The sequence below is a fragment of the Oncorhynchus mykiss genome, chromosome 16, assembly GCF_057628025.1.
Source record: "Oncorhynchus mykiss isolate SJ-2025 chromosome 16, ASM5762802v1, whole genome shotgun sequence".
NCBI classification, from domain to species: domain Eukaryota; kingdom Metazoa; phylum Chordata; class Actinopteri; order Salmoniformes; family Salmonidae; genus Oncorhynchus; species Oncorhynchus mykiss.
In genome coordinates this window covers 78,990,016-79,012,544 of record NC_143037.1, presented here as the reverse complement: position 1 = coordinate 79,012,544, position 22,529 = coordinate 78,990,016, and the positions used below count along the sequence as shown (strand labels likewise).

The 22,529-nt window shown below is 46.9% G+C and overlaps 1 protein-coding gene across 1 annotated transcript in view; it reads right to left on the bottom strand.

The window, feature by feature from the left end:
• Nucleotides 1-15,323: 15,323 nt before the first annotated feature.
• The window catches only part of LOC110512152 (membrane-associated guanylate kinase, WW and PDZ domain-containing protein 3), a 153,043-nt gene continuing 145,837 nt past the window's right edge, over nucleotides 15,324-22,529 (bottom strand). The window contains exons 15-17 of the mRNA XM_036945804.2: nucleotides 22,250-22,399; nucleotides 21,790-21,928; nucleotides 15,324-19,412 (exon numbers count right to left, since the gene is read on the bottom strand). Of these exons, the coding sequence (XP_036801699.2) occupies nucleotides 18,553-19,412; nucleotides 21,790-21,928; nucleotides 22,250-22,399 (1,149 nt within the window). The 3' untranslated portion in view covers nucleotides 15,324-18,552. The remainder of the gene's footprint in view (nucleotides 19,413-21,789; nucleotides 21,929-22,249; nucleotides 22,400-22,529) is intronic.

Sequence of the window (22,529 nt, the reverse complement as noted above, 5' to 3'; positions counted from 1 at the left end):
GCCTGGTGGCAGAGTTATCAGGTACACTAGTGACTTTACATTGAGCCCTGGTGATGGGAACCTGGTGGCAGAGTTATCAGGTACACTAGTGACTTTACATTGAGCCCTGGTGATGGGAGCCTGGTGCCAGAGTTATCAGGTACACTAGTGACTTTACATTGAGCCCTGGTGATGGGAACCTGGTGGCAGAGTTATCAGGTACACTAGTGACTTTACATTGAGCCCTGGTGATGGGAACCTGGTGGCAGAGTTATCAGGTACACTAGTGACTTTACATTGAGCCCTAGTGATGGGAACCTGGTGGCAGAGTTATCAGGTACACTAGTGACTTTACATTGAGCCCTGGTGATGGGAGCCTGGTGGCAGAGTTATCAGGTACACTAGTGACTTTACATTGAGCCCTGTAATGGGAACCTGGTGGCAGAGTTATCAGGTACACTAGTGACTTTACATTGAGCCCTGGTGATGGGAACCTGGTGGCAGAGTTATCAGGTACACTAGTGACTTTACATTGAGCTCTGGTGATGGGAACCTGGTGGCAGAGTTATCAGGTACACTAGTGACTTTACATTGAGCCCTGGTGATGGGAACCTGGTGGCAGAGTTATCAGGTACACTAGTGACTTTACATTGAGCCCTGGTGATGGGAACCTGGTGGCAGAGTTATCAGGTACACTAGTGACTTTACATTGAGCCCTGGTGATGGGAACCTGGTGGCAGAGTTATCAGGTACACTAGTGACTTTACATTGAGCCCTGGTGATGGGAACCTGTTGGCAGAGTTATCAGGTACACTAGTGACTTTACATTGAGCCCTGGTGATGGGAACCTGGTGGCAGAGTTATCAGGTACACTAGTGACTTTACATTGAGCCCTGGTGATGGGAACCTGGTGGCAGAGTTATCAGGTACACTAGTGACTTTACATTGAGCCCTGGTGATGGGAGCATGGTGGCAGAGTTATCAGGTACACTAGTGACTTTACACTGAGCCCTGGTGATGGGAACCTGGTGGCAGAGTTATCAGGTACACTAGTGACTTTACATTGAGCCCTGGTGATGGGAACCTGGTGGCAGAGTTATCAGGTACACTAGTGACTTTACATTGAGCCCTGGTGATGGGAACCTGGTGGCAGAGTTATCAGGTACACTAGTGACTTTACATTGAGCCCTGGTGATGGGAACCTGGTGGCAGAGTTATCAGGTACACTAGTGACTTTACATTGAGCCCTGGTGATGGGAGCCTGGTGGCAGAATTATCAGGTACACTAGTGACTTTACATTGAGCCCTGGTGATGGGAACCTGGTGGCAGAGTTATCAGGTACACTAGTGACTTTACATTGAGCCCTGGTGATGGGAGCCTGGTGGCAGAGTTATCAGGTACACTAGTGACTTTACATTGAGCCCTGGTGATGGGAACCTGGTGGCAGAGTTATCAGGTACACTAGTGACTTTACATTGAGCCCTGGTGATGGGAACCTGGTGGCAGAGTTATCAGGTACACTAGTGACTTTACATTGAGCCCTGGTGATGGGAGCATGGTGGCAGAGTTATCAGGTACACTAGTGACTTTACACTGAGCCCTGGTGATGGGAACCTGGTGGCAGAGTTATCAGGTACACTAGTGACTTTACATTGAGCCCTGGTGATGGGAGCCTGGTGGCAGAATTATCAGGTACACTAGTGACTTTACATTGAGCCCTGGTGATGGGAACCTGGTGGCAGAGTTATCAGGTACACTAGTGACTTTACATTGAGCCCTGGTGATGGGAGCCTGGTGGCAGAGTTATCAGGTACACTAGTGACTTTACATTGAGCCCTGGTGATGGGAACCTGGTGGCAGAGTTATCAGGTACACTAGTGACTTTACATTGAGCCCTGGTGATGGGAACCTGGTGGCAGAGTTATCAGGTACACTAGTGACTTTACATTGAGCCCTGGTGATGGGAACCTGGTGGCAGAGTTATCAGGTACACTAGTGACTTTACATTGAGCCCTGGTGATGGGAGCCTGGTGGCAGAGTTATCAGGTACACTAGTGACTTTACATTGAGCCCTGGTGATGGGAACCTGGTGGCAGAGTTATCAGGTACACTAGTGACTTTACATTGAGCCCTGGTGATTGGAACCTGGTGGCAGAGTTATCAGGTACACTAGTGACTTTACATTGAGCCCTGGTGATGGGAACCTGGTGGCAGAGTTATCAGGTACACTAGTGACTTTACATTGAGCCCTGGTGATTGGAACCTGGTGGCAGAGTTATCAGGTACACTAGTGACTTTACATTGAGCCCTGGTGATGGGAACCTGGTGGCAGAGTTATCAGGTACACTAGTGAAATTACATTGAGCCCTGGTGATGGGAGCCTGGTGGCAGAGTTATCAGGTACACTAGTGACTTTACATTGAGCCCTGGTGATGGGAGCCTGGTGGCAGAGTTATCAGGTACACTAGTGACTTTACATTGAGCCCTGGTGATGGGAACCTGGTGGCAGAGTTATCAGGTACACTAGTGACTTTACATTGAGCCCTGGTGATGGGAGCCTGGTGCCAGAGTTATCAGGTACACTAGTGACTTTACATTGAGCCCTGGTGATGGGAACCTGGTGGCAGAGTTATCAGGTACACTAGTGACTTTACATTGAGCCCTGGTGATGGGAACCTGGTGGCAGAGTTATCAGGTACACTAGTGACTTTACATTGAGCCCTAGTGATGGGAACCTGGTGGCAGAGTTATCAGGTACACTAGTGACTTTACATTGAGCCCTGGTGATGGGAGCCTGGTGGCAGAGTTATCAGGTACACTAGTGACTTTACATTGAGCCCTGTAATGGGAACCTGGTGGCAGAGTTATCAGGTACACTAGTGACTTTACATTGAGCCCTGGTGATGGGAACCTGGTGGCAGAGTTATCAGGTACACTAGTGACTTTACATTGAGCTCTGGTGATGGGAACCTGGTGGCAGAGTTATCAGGTACACTAGTGACTTTACATTGAGCCCTGGTGATGGGAACCTGGTGGCAGAGTTATCAGGTACACTAGTGACTTTACATTGAGCCCTGGTGATGGGAACCTGGTGGCAGAGTTATCAGGTACACTAGTGACTTTACATTGAGCCCTGGTGATGGGAACCTGGTGGCAGAGTTATCAGGTACACTAGTGACTTTACATTGAGCCCTGGTGATGGGAACCTGTTGGCAGAGTTATCAGGTACACTAGTGACTTTACATTGAGCCCTGGTGATGGGAACCTGGTGGCAGAGTTATCAGGTACACTAGTGACTTTACATTGAGCCCTGGTGATGGGAACCTGGTGGCAGAGTTATCAGGTACACTAGTGACTTTACATTGAGCCCTGGTGATGGGAGCATGGTGGCAGAGTTATCAGGTACACTAGTGACTTTACACTGAGCCCTGGTGATGGGAACCTGGTGGCAGAGTTATCAGGTACACTAGTGACTTTACATTGAGCCCTGGTGATGGGAACCTGGTGGCAGAGTTATCAGGTACACTAGTGACTTTACATTGAGCCCTGGTGATGGGAACCTGGTGGCAGAGTTATCAGGTACACTAGTGACTTTACATTGAGCCCTGGTGATGGGAACCTGGTGGCAGAGTTATCAGGTACACTAGTGACTTTACATTGAGCCCTGGTGATGGGAGCCTGGTGGCAGAATTATCAGGTACACTAGTGACTTTACATTGAGCCCTGGTGATGGGAACCTGGTGGCAGAGTTATCAGGTACACTAGTGACTTTACATTGAGCCCTGGTGATGGGAGCCTGGTGGCAGAGTTATCAGGTACACTAGTGACTTTACATTGAGCCCTGGTGATGGGAACCTGGTGGCAGAGTTATCAGGTACACTAGTGACTTTACATTGAGCCCTGGTGATGGGAACCTGGTGGCAGAGTTATCAGGTACACTAGTGACTTTACATTGAGCCCTGGTGATGGGAGCATGGTGGCAGAGTTATCAGGTACACTAGTGACTTTACACTGAGCCCTGGTGATGGGAACCTGGTGGCAGAGTTATCAGGTACACTAGTGACTTTACATTGAGCCCTGGTGATGGGAGCCTGGTGGCAGAATTATCAGGTACACTAGTGACTTTACATTGAGCCCTGGTGATGGGAACCTGGTGGCAGAGTTATCAGGTACACTAGTGACTTTACATTGAGCCCTGGTGATGGGAGCCTGGTGGCAGAGTTATCAGGTACACTAGTGACTTTACATTGAGCCCTGGTGATGGGAACCTGGTGGCAGAGTTATCAGGTACACTAGTGACTTTACATTGAGCCCTGGTGATGGGAACCTGGTGGCAGAGTTATCAGGTACACTAGTGACTTTACATTGAGCCCTGGTGATGGGAACCTGGTGGCAGAGTTATCAGGTACACTAGTGACTTTACATTGAGCCCTGGTGATGGGAACCTGGTGGCAGAGTTATCAGGTACACTAGTGACTTTACATTGAGCCCTGGTGATGGGAGCCTGGTGGCAGAGTTATCAGGTACACTAGTGACTTTACATTGAGCCCTGGTGATGGGAACCTGGTGGCAGAGTTATCAGGTACACTAGTGACTTTACATTGAGCCCTGGTGATGGGAACCTGGTGGCAGAGTTATCAGGTACACTAGTGACTTTACATTGAGCCCTGGTGATGGGAGCCTGGTGGCAGAGTTATCAGGTACACTAGTGACTTTACATTGAGCCCTGTAATGGGAACCTGGTGGCAGAGTTATCAGGTACACTAGTGACTTTACATTGAGCCCTGGTGATGGGAACCTGGTGGCAGAGTTATCAGGTACACTAGTGACTTTACATTGAGCTCTGGTGATGGGAACCTGGTGGCAGAGTTATCAGGTACACTAGTGACTTTACATTGAGCCCTGGTGATGGGAACCTGGTGGCAGAGTTATCAGGTACACTAGTGACTTTACATTGAGCCCTGGTGATGGGAACCTGGTGGCAGAGTTATCAGGTACACTAGTGACTTTACATTGAGCCCTGGTGATGGGAACCTGGTGGCAGAGTTATCAGGTACACTAGTGACTTTACATTGAGCCCTGGTGATGGGAACCTGTTGGCAGAGTTATCAGGTACACTAGTGACTTTACATTGAGCCCTGGTGATGGGAACCTGGTGGCAGAGTTATCAGGTACACTAGTGACTTTACATTGAGCCCTGGTGATGGGAACCTGGTGGCAGAGTTATCAGGTACACTAGTGACTTTACATTGAGCCCTGGTGATGGGAGCATGGTGGCAGAGTTATCAGGTACACTAGTGACTTTACACTGAGCCCTGGTGATGGGAACCTGGTGGCAGAGTTATCAGGTACACTAGTGACTTTACATTGAGCCCTGGTGATGGGAACCTGGTGGCAGAGTTATCAGGTACACTAGTGACTTTACATTGAGCCCTGGTGATGGGAACCTGGTGGCAGAGTTATCAGGTACACTAGTGACTTTACATTGAGCCCTGGTGATGGGAACCTGGTGGCAGAGTTATCAGGTACACTAGTGACTTTACATTGAGCCCTGGTGATGGGAGCCTGGTGGCAGAATTATCAGGTACACTAGTGACTTTACATTGAGCCCTGGTGATGGGAACCTGGTGGCAGAGTTATCAGGTACACTAGTGACTTTACATTGAGCCCTGGTGATGGGAGCCTGGTGGCAGAGTTATCAGGTACACTAGTGACTTTACATTGAGCCCTGGTGATGGGAACCTGGTGGCAGAGTTATCAGGTACACTAGTGACTTTACATTGAGCCCTGGTGATGGGAACCTGGTGGCAGAGTTATCAGGTACACTAGTGACTTTACATTGAGCCCTGGTGATGGGAGCATGGTGGCAGAGTTATCAGGTACACTAGTGACTTTACACTGAGCCCTGGTGATGGGAACCTGGTGGCAGAGTTATCAGGTACACTAGTGACTTTACATTGAGCCCTGGTGATGGGAGCCTGGTGGCAGAATTATCAGGTACACTAGTGACTTTACATTGAGCCCTGGTGATGGGAACCTGGTGGCAGAGTTATCAGGTACACTAGTGACTTTACATTGAGCCCTGGTGATGGGAGCCTGGTGGCAGAGTTATCAGGTACACTAGTGACTTTACATTGAGCCCTGGTGATGGGAACCTGGTGGCAGAGTTATCAGGTACACTAGTGACTTTACATTGAGCCCTGGTGATGGGAACCTGGTGGCAGAGTTATCAGGTACACTAGTGACTTTACATTGAGCCCTGGTGATGGGAACCTGGTGGCAGAGTTATCAGGTACACTAGTGACTTTACATTGAGCCCTGGTGATGGGAACCTGGTGGCAGAGTTATCAGGTACACTAGTGACTTTACATTGAGCCCTGGTGATGGGAACCTGGTGGCAGAGTTATCAGGTACACTAGTGACTTTACATTGAGCCCTGGTGATGGGAACCTGTTGGCAGAGTTATCAGGTACACTAGTGACTTTACATTGAGCCCTGGTGATGGGAACCTGGTGGCAGAGTTATCAGATTCACTAGTGACTTTACATTGAGCCCTGGTGATGGGAACCTGGTGGCAGAGTTATCAGGTACACTAGTGACTTTACATTGAGCCCTGGTGATGGGAGCATGGTGGCAGAGTTATCAGGTACACTAGTGACTTTACACTGAGCCCTGGTGATGGGAACCTGGTGGCAGAGTTATCAGGTACACTAGTGACTTTACATTGAGCCCTGGTGATGGGAACCTGGTGGCAGAGTTATCAGGTACACTAGTGACTTTACATTGAGCCCTGGTGATGGGAACCTGGTGGCAGAGTTATCAGGTACACTAGTGACTTTACATTGAGCCCTGGTGATGGGAACCTGGTGGCAGAGTTATCAGGTACACTAGTGACTTTACATTGAGCCCTGGTGATGGGAGCCTGGTGGCAGAATTATCAGGTACACTAGTGACTTTACATTGAGCCCTGGTGATGGGAACCTGGTGGCAGAGTTATCAGGTACACTAGTGACTTTACATTGAGCCCTGGTGATGGGAGCCTGGTGGCAGAGTTATCAGGTACACTAGTGACTTTACATTGAGCCCTGGTGATGGGAACCTGGTGGCAGAGTTATCAGGTACACTAGTGACTTTACATTGAGCCCTGGTGATGGGAACCTGGTGGCAGAGTTATCAGGTACACTAGTGACTTTACATTGAGCCCTGGTGATGGGAGCATGGTGGCAGAGTTATCAGGTACACTAGTGACTTTACACTGAGCCCTGGTGATGGGAACCTGGTGGCAGAGTTATCAGGTACACTAGTGACTTTACATTGAGCCCTGGTGATGGGAGCCTGGTGGCAGAATTATCAGGTACACTAGTGACTTTACATTGAGCCCTGGTGATGGGAACCTGGTGGCAGAGTTATCAGGTACACTAGTGACTTTACATTGAGCCCTGGTGATGGGAGCCTGGTGGCAGAGTTATCAGGTACACTAGTGACTTTACATTGAGCCCTGGTGATGGGAACCTGGTGGCAGAGTTATCAGGTACACTAGTGACTTTACATTGAGCCCTGGTGATGGGAACCTGGTGGCAGAGTTATCAGGTACACTAGTGACTTTACATTGAGCCCTGGTGATGGGAACCTGGTGGCAGAGTTATCAGGTACACTAGTGACTTTACATTGAGCCCTGGTGATGGGAACCTGGTGGCAGAGTTATCAGGTACACTAGTGACTTTACATTGAGCCCTAGTGATGGGAACCTGGTGGCAGAGTTATCAGGTACACTAGTGACTTTACATTGAGCCCTTGTGATGGGAGCCTGGTGGCAGAGTTATCAGGTACACTAGTGACTTTACATTGAGCCCTGGTGATGGGAACCTGGTGGCAGAGTTATCAGGTACACTAGTGACTTTACATTGAGCCCTGGTGATGGGAACCTGGTGGCAGAGTTATCAGGTACACTAGTGACTTTACATTGAGCCCTGGTGATGGGAACCTGGTGGCAGAGTTATCAGGTACACTAGTGACTTTACAGTGAGCCCTGGTGATGGGAACCTGGTGGCAGAGTTATCAGGTACACTAGTGACTTTACATTGAGCCCTGGTGATGGGAACCTGTTGGCAGAGTTATCAGGTACACTAGTGACTTTACATTGAGCCCTGGTGATGGGAACCTGGTGGCAGAGTTATCAGGTACACTAGTGACTTTACATTGAGCCCTGGTGATGGGAACCTGGTGGCAGAGTTATCAGGTACACTAGTGACTTTACATTGAGCCCTGGTGATGGGAACCTGGTGGCAGAGTTATCAGGTACACTAGTGACTTTACATTGAGCCCTGGTGATGGGAACCTGGTGGCAGAGTTATCAGGTACACTAGTGACTTTACATTGAGCCCTGGTGATGGGAACCTGGTGGCAGAGTTATCAGGTACACTAGTGACTTTACATTGAGCCCTGGTGATGGGAACCTGGTGGCAGAGTTATCAGGTACACTAGTGACTTTACATTGAGCCCTGGTGATGGGAGCCTGGTGGCAGAATTATCAGGTACACTAGTGACTTTACATTGAGCCCTGGTGATGGGAACCTGGTGGCAGAGTTATCAGGTACACTAGTGACTTTACATTGAGCCCTGGTGATGGGAGCCTGGTGGCAGAGTTATCAGGTACACTAGTGACTTTACATTGAGCCCTGGTGATGGGAACCTGGTGGCAGAGTTATCAGGTACACTAGTGACTTTACATTGAGCCCTGGTGATGGGAACCTGGTGGCAGAGTTATCAGGTACACTAGTGACTTTACATTGAGCCCTGGTGATGGGAACCTGGTGGCAGAGTTATCAGGTACACTAGTGACTTTACATTGAGCCCTGGTGATGGGAACCTGGTGGCAGAGTTATCAGGTACACTAGTGACTTTACATTGAGCCCTAGTGATGGGAACCTGGTGGCAGAGTTATCAGGTACACTAGTGACTTTACATTGAGCCCTGGTGATGGGAGCCTGGTGGCAGAGTTATCAGGTACACTAGTGACTTTACATTGAGCCCTGTAATGGGAACCTGGTGGCAGAGTTATCAGGTACACTAGTGACTTTACATTGAGCCCTGGTGATGGGAACCTGGTGGCAGAGTTATCAGGTACACTAGTGACTTTACATTGAGCCCTGGTGATGGGAACCTGGTGGCAGAGTTATCAGGTACACTAGTGACATTACATTGAGCCCTGGTGATGGGAACCTGGTGGCAGAGTTATCAGGTACACTAGTGACTTTACATTGAGCCCTGGTGATGGGAACCTGGTGGCAGAGTTATCAGGTACACTAGTGACTTTACATTGAGCCCTGGTGATGGGAACCTGGTGGCAGAGTTATCAGGTACACTAGTGACTTTACATTGAGCCCTGGTGATGGGAACCTGCTGGCAGAGTTATCAGGTACACTAGTGACTTTACATTGAGCCCTGGTGATGGGAACCTGGTGGCAGAGTTATCAGGTACACTAGTGACTTTACATTGAGCCCTGGTGATGGGAACCTGGTGGCAGAGTTATCAGGTACACTAGTGACTTTACATTGAGCCCTGGTGATGGGAGCCTGGTGGCAGAGTTATCAGGTACACTAGTGACTTTACATTGAGCCCTGGTGATGGGAACCTGGTGGCAGAGTTATCAGGTACACTAGTGACTTTACATTGAGCCCTGGTGATGGGAACCTGGTGGCAGAGTTATCAGGTACACTAGTGACTTTACATTGAGCCCTGGTGATGGGAACCTGCTGGCAGAGTTATCAGGTACACTAGTGACTTTACATTGAGCCCTGGTGATGGGAACCTGGTGGCAGAGTTATCAGGTACACTAGTGACTTTACATTGAGCCCTGGTGATGGGAACCTGGTGGCAGAGTTATCAGGTACACTAGTGACTTTACATTGAGCCCTGGTGATGGGAGCCTGGTGGCAGAGTTATCAGGTACACTAGTGACTTTACATTGAGCCCTGGTGATGGGAACCTGGTGGCAGAGTTATCAGGTACACTAGTGACTTTACATTGAGCCCTGGTGATGGGAACCTGGTGGCAGAGTTATCAGGTACACTAGTGACTTTCCATTGAGCCCTGGTGATGGGAACCTGGTGGCAGAGTTATCAGGTACACTAGTGACTTTACATTGAGCCCTGGTGATGGGAACCTGGTGGCAGAGTTATCAGGTACACTAGTGACTTTACATTGAGCCCTGGTGATGGGAGCCTGGTGGCAGAGTTATCAGGTACACTAGTGACTTTACATTGAGCCCTGTAATGGGAACCTGGTGGCAGAGTTATCAGGTACACTAGTGACTTTACATTGAGCCCTGGTGATGGGAACCTGGTGGCAGAGTTATCAGGTACACTAGTGACTTTACATTGAGCCCTGGTGATGGGAACCTGGTGGCAGAGTTATCAGGTACACTAGTGACATTACATTGAGCCCTGGTGATGGGAACCTGGTGGCAGAGTTATCAGGTACACTAGTGACTTTACATTGAGCCCTGGTGATGGGAGCCTGGTGGAAGAGTTATCAGGTACACTAGTGACTTTACATTGAGCCCTGGTGATGGGAACCTGGTGGCAGAGTTATCAGGTACACTAGTGACTTTACATTGAGCCCTGGTGATGGGAACCTGGTGGCAGAGTTATCAGGTACACTAGTGACTTTACATTGAGCCCTGGTGATGGGAACCTGGTGGCAGAGTTATCAGGTACACTAGTGACTTTACATTGAGCCCTGGTGATGGGAACCTGGTGGCAGAGTTATCAGGTACACTAGTGACTTTACATTGAGCCCTGGTGATGGGAGCCTGGTGGCAGAGTTATCAGGTACACTAGTGACTTTACATTGAGCCCTGGTGATGGGAACCTGGTGGCAGAGTTATCAGGTACACTAGTGACTTTACATTGAGCCCTGGTGATGGGAACCTGGTGGCAGAGTTATCAGGTACACTAGTGACTTTACATTGAGCCCTGGTGATGGGAACCTGGTGCCAGAGTTATCAGGTACACTAGTGACTTTACATTGAGCCCTGGTGATGGGAACCTGGTGGCAGAGTTATCAGGTACACTAGTGACTTTACATTGAGCCCTGGTGATGGGAACCCGGTGCCAGAGTTATCAGGTACACTAGTGACTTTACATTGAGCCCTGGTGATGGGAACCTGGTGGCAGAGTTATCAGGTACACTAGTAACTTTACATTGAGCCCTGGTGATGGGAACCTGGTGGCAGAGTTATCAGGTACACTAGTGACTTTACATTGAGCCCTGGTGATGGGAACCTGGTGGCAGAGTTATCAGGTACACTAGTGACTTTACATTGAGCCCTGGTGATGGGAACCTGGTGGCAGAGTTATCAGGTACACTAGTGACTTTACATTGAGCCCTGGTGATGGGAGCCTGGTGGCAGAGTTATCAGGTACACTAATGACTTTACATTGAGCCCTGGTGATGGGAACCTGGTGGCAGAGTTATCAGGTACACTAGTGACTCAGCTAGTCTGTTGAGGGTTACACTGCAGGGGATTCCCTGAATATTTTCACTAACATCTACCATGCTTTTCATCTACCATGTTAGACTTTGGTTTTTGTTCTTGAATTATCTGGTGTCAGGAGAGAAAGATAGAGTACAGATGTAGGATCTTAATTTGAGCCAGTTTGCTGCAGCAGGAAAATAATCCTGCAGCAACGGGAAATGTCAATAGTTTTTTTGTGGATTATAATTATATTAATTTTTATAATAATATTTTTTTGTTGATAGGTTTTTCGTTATGGTAAATCGAGTCTGACATTTTTAATGGGAAATAATAAACTTTATATCCCTTTTTTATTTTTTTCTTAACCTTGAATGCAATACAAGTTTGCATTTCCTGCTGTGCAAGAAATTCCTGCAGCAGGATGATCAAATTATGATATGGCATCTGTAGTCGAATGACAATTCAGGTGGTTGACTTCAAGTGCAAAATCAATGCACTGTATGTTGAAGCAGTAAGGTATGATCTGAATATGACTGTGTGGTACTAAATCTACTTATTTAATGTAGTTTACAGTGAGGTGTTGTAATTATTTAATGCAGTTTACAGTAAGGTGTTGTACTTATTTAATGCACAGTACGGTGTTGTACTTATTTAATGTAGTTTACAGTAAGGTGTTGTACTTATTTAATGTAGTTTACAGTACGGTGTTGTATTTATTTAATGTAGTTTACAGTAAGGTGTTGTAATTATTTAATGTAGTTTACAGTACGATGTTGTACTTATTTAATGTAGTTTACAGTAAGGTGTTGTAATTATTTAATGTAGTTTACAGTACGGTGTTGTACTTATTTAATGTTGTTTACAGTAAGGTGTTGTACTTAATGTAGTTTACAGTAAGGTGTTGTAATGTTGTGCTGGTACATCAACCATTCAATTTCCAGGGAATCATTCAAGTAGATTAGCTACTAATCTATGTTTTTTTTAAAAATAGGCTTTATAACTACAGTTGATTGATTGATTGATTGATTGATTAGCTGCGTTGTTTCAAAGCTTCCACTGAAAATATGGTGAGCAAAGAACCGTTAGGTTCACAGAGGTGAAATGTCTGTTCATTCCCGTCAACAAAGGCAAACATAGTCATTCTATAAAAACACTTAAATCAAATAGAGTTTAATGCCTTTATCAACTGCAGTAGTTCATTCATTGCCTTTTTTTTTATTTAGTAAATTCTGGTTTAACGACACCTCCCTCCCTAATACAACATATACCTCAATCCATGCTGTGCCTTCTGGCAGGGTCACATTCATTAGGGCACGCAACGTTTTAAAACGTTTTTTTTGTTTTTTGCAACAGAAAATTTTAATTACTGTTACTTATTGAACGAGTCCGGGTAGTCCCTCCATGTTTCAGACCGTTTCACTTCCGTTTGGTGCCTAATGAACACAACCCAGTTTTTTTGATTTACCTCATTGAGCTCATGGGAAGCTACGTGTTGCATAACTTTAGCAGACGTGAGGGGGAAAAAATGGCTTTTTATTGCTCAGGAGAGGACGAGGTAAATATTGGATGCATAAGTGTATACGTACCAACGTCCGGCACTCATGGATCTGTTTAATCTGTACATTTACCAAAACTCTTGTTATTCTGGCAACTAGTAGTAGAGCACCAGAGGTGGCTGGTGGTAGGAGCTATAGGAGGACGGGCTCGTCGTAATAGCTGGAATGGGATTAATGGAACGGTACAAAACACATCAAACACATAGAAACTAAGCGTTTGACTCCGTTCCGTTTATTCCATTTCAGTCATTACAACGAGCCCCATCCTCTAATAGCTTCTCCCACCAGCCTCCTCTGTATAGCACTCTGTCAGAGCACCTAGTACATAAAACTCCCACAGCAATTAACTGAACCAGCGAGTCTTACAAAATGCATAGAAGACCAGTATCAAAATGCCCTTGTAGTCAGTCTCCTGAAAACTCAACAACATAGGCTTACGTCTAAAATGGCACCCTATTCCCTATGTAGTGCACTACTTTAGACCAGGGCCCTATGGGGAAAAGGGAACCATTTTAGACATGCACATAGCGTATAACAATTCATATTTAGCAACAGGCAAGTCACCAGAGCAAAATATGGGAGGAGAGGATGAGGGGAGGGAGGATTAGGGGAGGAGGGAGGGAGGAGGAGAGGATGAGGGGAGGAGAGGAGGAGAGGATTAGGGGAGGAGGGAGGGAGGATTAGGGGAGGAGGGAGGGAGGATTAGGCGAGGAGGGAGGAAGGGGAGGAGAGGATTAGGGGAGGAGAGGATTAGGGGAGGGAGGATTAGGGGAGGAGAGGAGGAGAGGATTAGGGGAGGAGGGAGGGAGGATTAGGCGAGGAGGGAGGAAGGGGAGGAGAGGATTAGGGGAGGAGAGGATTAGGGGAGGGAGGATTAGGGGAGGAGAGGAGGAGAGGATTAGGGGAGGAGGGAGGGAGGATTAGGGGAGGAGGGAGGAAGTGGAGGAGAGGATTGGGGGAGGAGGGAGGGAGGAGAGGAGGAGGGGAGGAGGGGGGGAGGGTGGATTAGGGGAGGAAGGGGAGGAGGGAGGATTAGGGGAGGAAGGGGAGGAGGGTGGATTAGGGGAGGAAGGGGAGGAGGGAGGATTGGGGGAGGAAGGGGAGGAGGGAGGATTGGGGGAGGAAGGGGAGGAGGGAGGATTAGGGGAGGAAGGGGAGGAGGGAGGATTAGGGGAGGAAGGGGAGGAGGGAGGGAGGAGAGGAGGAGGGGAGGAGGGGGGAGGGTGGATTAGGGGAGGAGGGGGGAGGGTGGATTAGGGGAGGAAGGGGAGGAGGGTGGATTAGGGGAGGAAGGGGAGGAGAGGATTAGGGGAGGAGGGAGGGAGGAGTGGAGGAGGGGAGGAGGGAGGGAGGTGAGGAAGAAAGGAGGAGGGGAGGGAGGGAGGGATGAGGGGAAGAGAGGATGGAGGGGGATGTGGGAGGAGGAGGGAGGGAGAAGGGGAGGAGGAGGCAGGGAGAAGGGAAGGAAGAGGGAGGGAGAAGGAGGAGGGGAGAGAGATGTGATGGGTCTGTTCTTTGTTTATTATATTCTTGGTTACTGAAACACAGGTGGAGCTGAAATGGGGAAGGATCACAGAATGATGACATTGTAGCATTTGTAAATAGTAATGTACGACGTTCTGGATATGGATTAACATCAGAGACTGGCAGGGGACAGTTCTGATAGGACGTCTCTGTGTAGTGTAGCATGATGTATGCAGCACTACAGCACCAACAATCAATACATTCTAGATACGTGGCTAAGTACTAATGTGTGTTTCTAAAGGAACATTTTACTCTGTGTTATGACGTTCATTCACATCTTCAATTCACCCACTGTTCAATCTGAGTATTTAAAAAAAAAAACTCAAATAGAGTATCTGCTTTTAAAGTATTTGTTCAACTGGGTAAAGAATGTGTCCAAAATGGCACCCTATTCCTGACATTGGGCACTACTTTCAACCAGCTCTGGTCAAAAATAGTGCACTATATAGGGATTAGGGTGCGATTTTAGATGTAACCATTGTAAAAGCTTCACTGTCAATACTCGATTTGGTTAAAAGCGGCTTGGCTAGAAAATGAAAGGCACCAGTAGAGATCTGTAGAGACTCATAGATCACGAGTCTCTACAACTGTGCAGTTATACAGTATATAACCTTTATACTGTTGAAGTCGGAAGTTTACATACACCTTAGCCAAATACATTTAAACTCAGTTTGTCACAATTCCTGATATTTAATCCTAGTAAAAATGCCCTGTCTTAGGTCAGTTAGGATCACCACTTTATTTTAAGAATGTGAAATGTCAGAATAATAGTAGAGAGAATGATTTATTTTCAGCTTTTATTTCTTTCATTACATTCCCAGGAGATCAGAAGTTTACATTCACTCAATTAGTAGTTGGTAGCATTGCCTTTAAATTGTTTAACTTGGGTCAAACGTTTCAGGTAGCCTTCCACAAGCTTCCCACAATAAGTAGGGTGAATTTTGGCCCATTCCTCCTGCCAGAGCTGGTGTAACTGAGTCAGGTTTGTAGGTCTCCTTGCTAGAACACGCTTTTTCAGTTCTATAGGATTGTGTTCAGGGTTTTGTGATGGTCATTCCAATACCTTGACTTTGTTGTCATTAAGCCATTTTGCCACAATGTTGGAAGTATGCTTGGGGTCATTGTCCATTTGGAAGACCCATTTGCGACCAAGCTTTAACTTCCTGACTGATGTCTTGAGATGTTGCTTCAATATATCCACATAATTTTCCTGCCTGATGATGCCATCTATTTTGTGAAGTGCACCAGTCCCTCCTGCAGCAAATCACCCCCACAACATGATGCTGCCACCCCCGTGCTTCACGGATGGGATGGTGTTCTTCGGCTTGCAAGCCTCCCCCTTTTTCCTCCAAACATAACAATGGTCATTATGGCCAAACAGTTCTATTTTTGTTTCATCAGACCAGAGGACATTTCTCCAAAAAGTACAATCTTTGTCCCCATGTGCAGTTGCAAACCATAGTCTGGCATTTTTATGGCGGTTTTGGAGCAGTGGCTTCCTCCTTGATGAGTGGCCTTTCAGGTTATGTCGATATAGGACTCATTTTACTGTGGATATAGATACTTTTGTACCTGTTTCCTCCAGCATCTTCACAAGCTCCTTTGCTGTTGTTCTGGGATTGATTTGCATTTTTCGCACCAAAGTACGTTTATCTCTAGGAGACAGAACGAGTCTCCTTCCTGAGTGGTATGATGGCTGTGTGGTCCCATGGTGTTTATACTTGCGTACTATTGTTTGTACAGATGAATGTGGTACCTTCAGGCCTTTGGAAATTGCTCCCAAGGATGAATCAGACCAGTGGAGGTCTACAATATTTTTTCTTAGCTCATGGCTGATTTCTTTAGATTTTCCCATGATGCCAAGCAAAGAGCCACTGAGTTTGATTGTAGGCCTTCAAATACATCCACAGGTACACCTCCAATTGACTCAAATGATGTCAATTAGCCTATCAGAAGCTTCTAAAGCCATGACATCATTGTCTGGAATTTTCCAAGCTGTTTAAAGGCACAGTCAACTTAGTGTATGTAAACTTCTGACCCACTGGAATTGTGATACAGTGAATTATAAGTGAAATAATCTTTCTGTAAACAATTGTTGGAAAAATGACTTGTGTCATGCACAAAGTAGATGTCCTAACCGACTTGCCAAAACTACAGTTTGTTAACAAGAAATTTGTGGAGTGGTTGAAAAACGAGTTTTAAATGACTCCAACCTAAGTGTATGTAAACTTCCGACTTCAACTGTATAACAGTAACTTTCCCAAAACTTTCCAGGTTTTCCTGAAGTCCTGATTGGAGGATTTCAGAAGTTCTGCTTATCCTGATTCCAGACATCTTCCAATAGGGTTTTCTGGAACCAGGAGATGTGGGGAATGTAACGAGATTTTTGGGAAAGTTACCAGCTTTTCTCAACTATATATATATGACAACATAATTACTGTCCCCCAGACATCTGCAACACCACATCCTAAGACTTCATGTGAAAGAGGTGAAGGAGAAGCATTTACAATCCACGATAAGCAAGCAGGAGGCAAATCATTTATCTAAAATCTCAGTCAAATATTTTTACAACCAAAAAATTAAATAAATCATCTACATAAAATATAATGCAAACATGATATGATATAAACAAAGTGGAATATTATAATGTTAACATAGTGGTGCGCTCCTCATATTACAATACATCACTATAGCCTCTAGGCGGTGCTAACAATCCATTCTGGTTTGTAGAGAGGGTAGATATGAGGAGATGTTTGATGTAGCTGCTGTCTGGTTTGTAGAGAGGGTGGATATGAGGAGATGTTTGATGTAGCTGCTGTCTGGTTTGTAGAGAGGGTAGATATGAGGAGATGTTTGATGTAGCTGCTGTCTGGCTTGTGGAGAGGGTTGATATGAGGAGATGTTTGATGTAGCTGCTGTCTGGTTTGTAGAGAGGGTAGATATGAGGAGATGTTTGATGTAGCTGCTGTCTGGCTTGTGGAGAGGGTTGATATGAGGAGATGTTTGATGTAGCTGCTGTCTGGTTTGTAGAGAGGGTAGATATGAGGAGATGTTTGATGTAGCTGCTGTCTGGCTTGTAGAGAGGGTGGATATGAGGAGATGTTTGATGTAGCTGCTGTCTGGCTTGTAGAGAGGGTTTGATATGAGGAGATGTTTGATGTAGCTGCTGTCTGGCTTGTGGAGAGGGTTGATATGAGGAGATGTTTGATGTAGCTGCTGTCTGGTTTGTAGAGAGGGTGGATATGAGGAGATGTTTGATGTAGCTGCTGTCTGGTTTGTAGAGAGGGTGGATATGAGGAGATGTTTGATGTAGCTGCTGTCTGGCTTGTAGAGAGGGTTGATATGAGGAGATGTTTGATGTAGCTGCTGTCTGGTTTGTAGAGAGGGTGGATATGAGGAGATGTTTGATGTAGCTGCTGTCTGGCTTGTAGAGAGGGTTGATATGAGGAGATGTTTGATGTAGCTGCTGTCTGGCTTGTGGAGAGGGTTGATATGAGGAGATGTTTGATGTAGCTGCTGTCTGGTTTGTAGAGAGGGTTGATATGAGGAGATGTTTGATGTAGCTGCTGTCTGGCTTGTAGAGAGGGTTTGATATGAGGAGATGTTTGATGTAGCTGCTGTCTGGCTTGTGGAGAGGGTTGATATGAGGAGATGTTTGATGTAGCTGCTGTCTGGCTTGTAGAGAGGGTTTGATGTTGTTGTTACTTGCATATCCATTATAAAAAAAGTTGTGATGACAATGATTATGTTGAAGATAATATACCACTCATTATGATATAGCTCCAATATGATAGTGGACCTATATAGGCAATGGTGTTAGGTAGGTAGAATCATGGGTATGATGATGTGTCCTGGTCAAGAGGTGGGATAACAGGTCATTGGGTGGTGCAGTGGTCAGGGAAGTGTCCCATACAGGAGGTAAATTCCCAGGTTTTCTAGAAATCCTGGTTGGACAAATTCTGGAATTACGAGTAAATAATCCAGGAAACCTCTAAACAGGATTATCTATCATCTACAGGTCAAGACCTCTCAGCCTGTTTCCTGTCAGTCTGTGTCCCACCAAAACCTGAGACGTCTGCAGGTCAGGTTTAATCCAGGGACTGTTGTAGGTGGCCCTCTGTGGCTGTGTGCTGCTCCAGGGGCCAGGGGTGTGGGATGCATGGTTGGCCCGGAGCCATGACTGGGTGCTCCAGGGGTCTCCTCTCTGGTCTCTGGGGTCTTGGGCGGTGGAACCGAAGATGCTAGCTGCAGACATGCTGACCTGGTCAGAGAAGCTGTCTCCGGAGGTGCTTGTTGCCCCTGACTCTGCATTAGACAGCTCAGCCTCTCCATCCTGCAGCGGCTTGGGGAAGGAGAAGGGAACTCTCTCTGCAGGTCTGGAATCCTCTACCTCCGTCTCCCTCTCTCTCTCCCTCCTCCTCTCTTCCCTCTTACCTTCACCTGTGTTTCTGATGGGAAGCTCCTCTGTCTCATCTCCCCTATCTCTCCTGTTCTTCTTCCCCTTACTCTGCATTTCCCTGCTCCTCTGCTGTTTTGACCTCTGTTTGGACTCGCTGGGCCTCACCTCCTCCTCCTCTACTTCCTGTCTGTTCTTGGGTAAACTCTGGGTGCGTTTCCCGTTGTCCTTATCCCCTAAACTCTCACCTCTGTGACTGACCACCTGACCCTCCTCCTCGGGCCAATCCAGGTCTGTGTCAGGAGTACCTCCTCCTCTTCTCCTCATTCCCCCCAGACTACCTCTTTTACTCTGCCTCTCCCCTCCTCCTCTATCCAGCCTTTCACTCTTCCTTGGCAGGGAGCGCGTCTTATCTACTGCAGCCACACCCGCATCCTCTGGGTAGAGAGAGAAGGAGACTGATCTGGGATCATGGTCTGAGAGAGAGAGAGAGAGAGAGAGAGAGAGAGAGAGAAAGGTCAGAGAGTGAGAGAGAGAGCGAGAGAGAGAGAAAGGTCAGAGAGCGAGAGAAAGGTCAGGGAACGAGAGAGAGGGGGGAAACAAGAAAAATATATGAAAGAGGGGTGGGGTGCAGAGGGAGAGATGATAACACACATTAGAAACCAGTCTCTAGTTTAAAACAAACAGTTATCCAAGTTTGAAGTAAAACAAAACAGGTGACGATGAGATGGGATGAACATGTAGAGAATAGCAAACCTCGTGGCCTTCAGAATAGAAACACCAAGTCTGTTCATTTCATTATCTTTGTTTCAGCAAGCCTAAGTACTGTAAATAATCACTGAGATAACACGACTGATGTTTCTACTGAAATACAATGATTATGGAGGCTGAACAACAACTTTTATTCAATTAAATCTAGGTTTATAAAATTCTGGACATATTTGCAAAATTGCCTGTTTTTCCCAAAATCCTGGTTGGAAGATTTTTTTAAATTGCAAGGGAATAAGCATGAAATCGGGAAAACATCCAATCAAGATTTCTGGAAAAACAGGGAATTTTGTGAAAGAGACAGAGTTTTTTTCAAACATAGATCTATCACAACTACACTTTGTGATAGTGTACTGTTGCATCCTATATGAATATGAGTGGTATATAAATATATGTATATTCCATAGGTCTGGAGGTACGACTCCCGTTGCATAGAAATTATGTACAAGAGCGAATAAACATGAACATAAGAGACAACCCTGCCGTTTACCTCTTGATAATGTAACTCAGGACAACAAGAATATGTGGTTCAGACTGTATGGTTCAGTTGGGAAGAGTGTGGCACTAGCAACGCTAAGGTTGTTTGTTCAATTCACGCAGGATTCACATACTAGAATGGATAACAAGGTCTACTAAGTGGCATAGATCAAGATGAGTGGTTCTAGAACAGAAATCAAAGAGAAGAAGACTAACAGGAAGGGATACCAACCGCGTATTCTCTGTTCTGCCGATGACATAAAAACAAGGCTCTCCCTGCTTAGAGTTGGTCATACACAGAGACAGGCTGGAGAGCTCCACTGAGAGGGAGGAGGGACATATAGAGGAGAGGGACATAAAGAGGAGAGGGCCATATAGAGGAGAGGGAAAGAAAGGGACAAAGAAGGAAGGAGACCACATGTACGGTCAGGAAAAAGAGAGAAATAGGAAATAAGAAATAAGAAAGTCAGGAAGAACCAACACTCTGAGAACTGAGACACTGAGGAACTGATACTCTGAGACACTGAGACTCTGAGACACTGAGACACTGAGACTGAGACACTGAGACACTGAGTCTCTGAGACACTGAGACTCTGAGACTCTGAGACTCTGAGACACTGAGACACTGAGACTCTGAGACTCTGAGACTCTGAGACACTGAGACTCTGAGACTCTGAGACACTGAGACTCTGAGACTCTGAGACTCTGAGACTCTGAGAACTATCCAGAATGGGTCAATAAAGGTCACCAAGAGACCAATCAGGGTTTTAGATGCTGTCTAATGTTCTAGCAATAGTCATGTCCTTCACCGAGACGCACAAACAGTTTACATCCCAAATGGATCTTTGTTAGGTTTCTCTTATGTCTCACCCACCTCCCCTCCCAGTCTCTTACCATAGTCTGGGACCTATCCTCCCTTCCTCCCTGTCTCTTACCATAGTCTGGGACATATCCTCCCTTCCTGCCTGTCTCTTACCATAGTCTGGGACATATCCTTCCTTCCTCCCTGTCTCTTACCATAGTCTGGGAAGTATCCTCCCTTGCTCCCTGCCTCTTAACATAGTCTGGGACCTATCCTCCCTTCCTCCCTGTCTCTTACCATAGTCTGGGACGTATCCTCCCTTCCTCCCTGTCTCTTACCATAGTCTGGGATGTATCCTCCCTTCCTCCCTGTCTCTTACCATAGTCTGGGACATATCCTTCCTTCCTCCCTGTCTCTTACCATAGTCTGGGATGTAGCCTCCCTTCCTCCCTGTCTCTTACCATAGTCTGGGACGTATCCTCCCTTCCTCCCTGTCTCTTACCATAGTCTGGGACATATCCCTCCTTCATCCCTGTCTCTTACCATAGTCTGGGACGTATCCTTCCTCCCTCTCTCTTACCATAGTCTGGGACATATCCTTCCTTCCTCCCTGTCTCTTACCATAGTCTGGGACGTATCCTTCCTCCCTCTCTCTTACCATAGTCTGGGACATATCCATCCTCCCTGTCTCTTACCATAGTCTGGGACGTATCCTTCCTCCCTGTCTCTTACCATAGTCTGGGACGTATCCTTCCTCCCTGTCTCTTATCATAGTCTGGGACGTATCCTTCCTCCCTGTCTCTTACCATAGTCTGGGACGTATCCGTTTCCTTTCTTCAGTACCAGGTGTATACGATGTCCTCCTCTTCTTATCTGCTCTACGGCCTGGCTGTGGGTCATTCCTGTTGTACTGTCACCATTTATCTCCACCAGCTGGTCACTCACCTACACCACAGCAAAACAATACAGGTTACACAACGACAACTACCACACACACACACACACACACACACACACACACACACACACACACACACACACACACACACACACACACACACACACACACACACACACACACACAGACACACACACACACACACATACCCAGATGACTATCTCACCTGTATCTTGTGGCTGCGGGAAGCAGACCCTCCCTTCATCAGTCCCCAACACACCCAGCTGACTGTCTCACCTGTATCTTGTGGCTGCGCGAGGCAGGTCCTCCCTAAATCAGTCCCCAACACACCCAGCTGACTATCTCACCTGTATCTTGTGGCTGCGCGAGGCAGGTCCTCCCTCCATCAGTCCCAGGACATACAGGCCCATGTTGTACTCACTGCCCCCCCGCAGACTGAAGCCAAAACCTGTAGGACCTCTCTCTAGGTCTGCACTATAGTAACGCTGGTCCTGCTGCTAGAAGGAGAGAGTTAGAAAGGACAGAAAGATGATACTATCGTTCTGGGATTGACCGGGCAATTGTAAATACACCAAATTATTAGAGAGGAAATTATCTGACATGATGGACACACAAAACAACTATGAA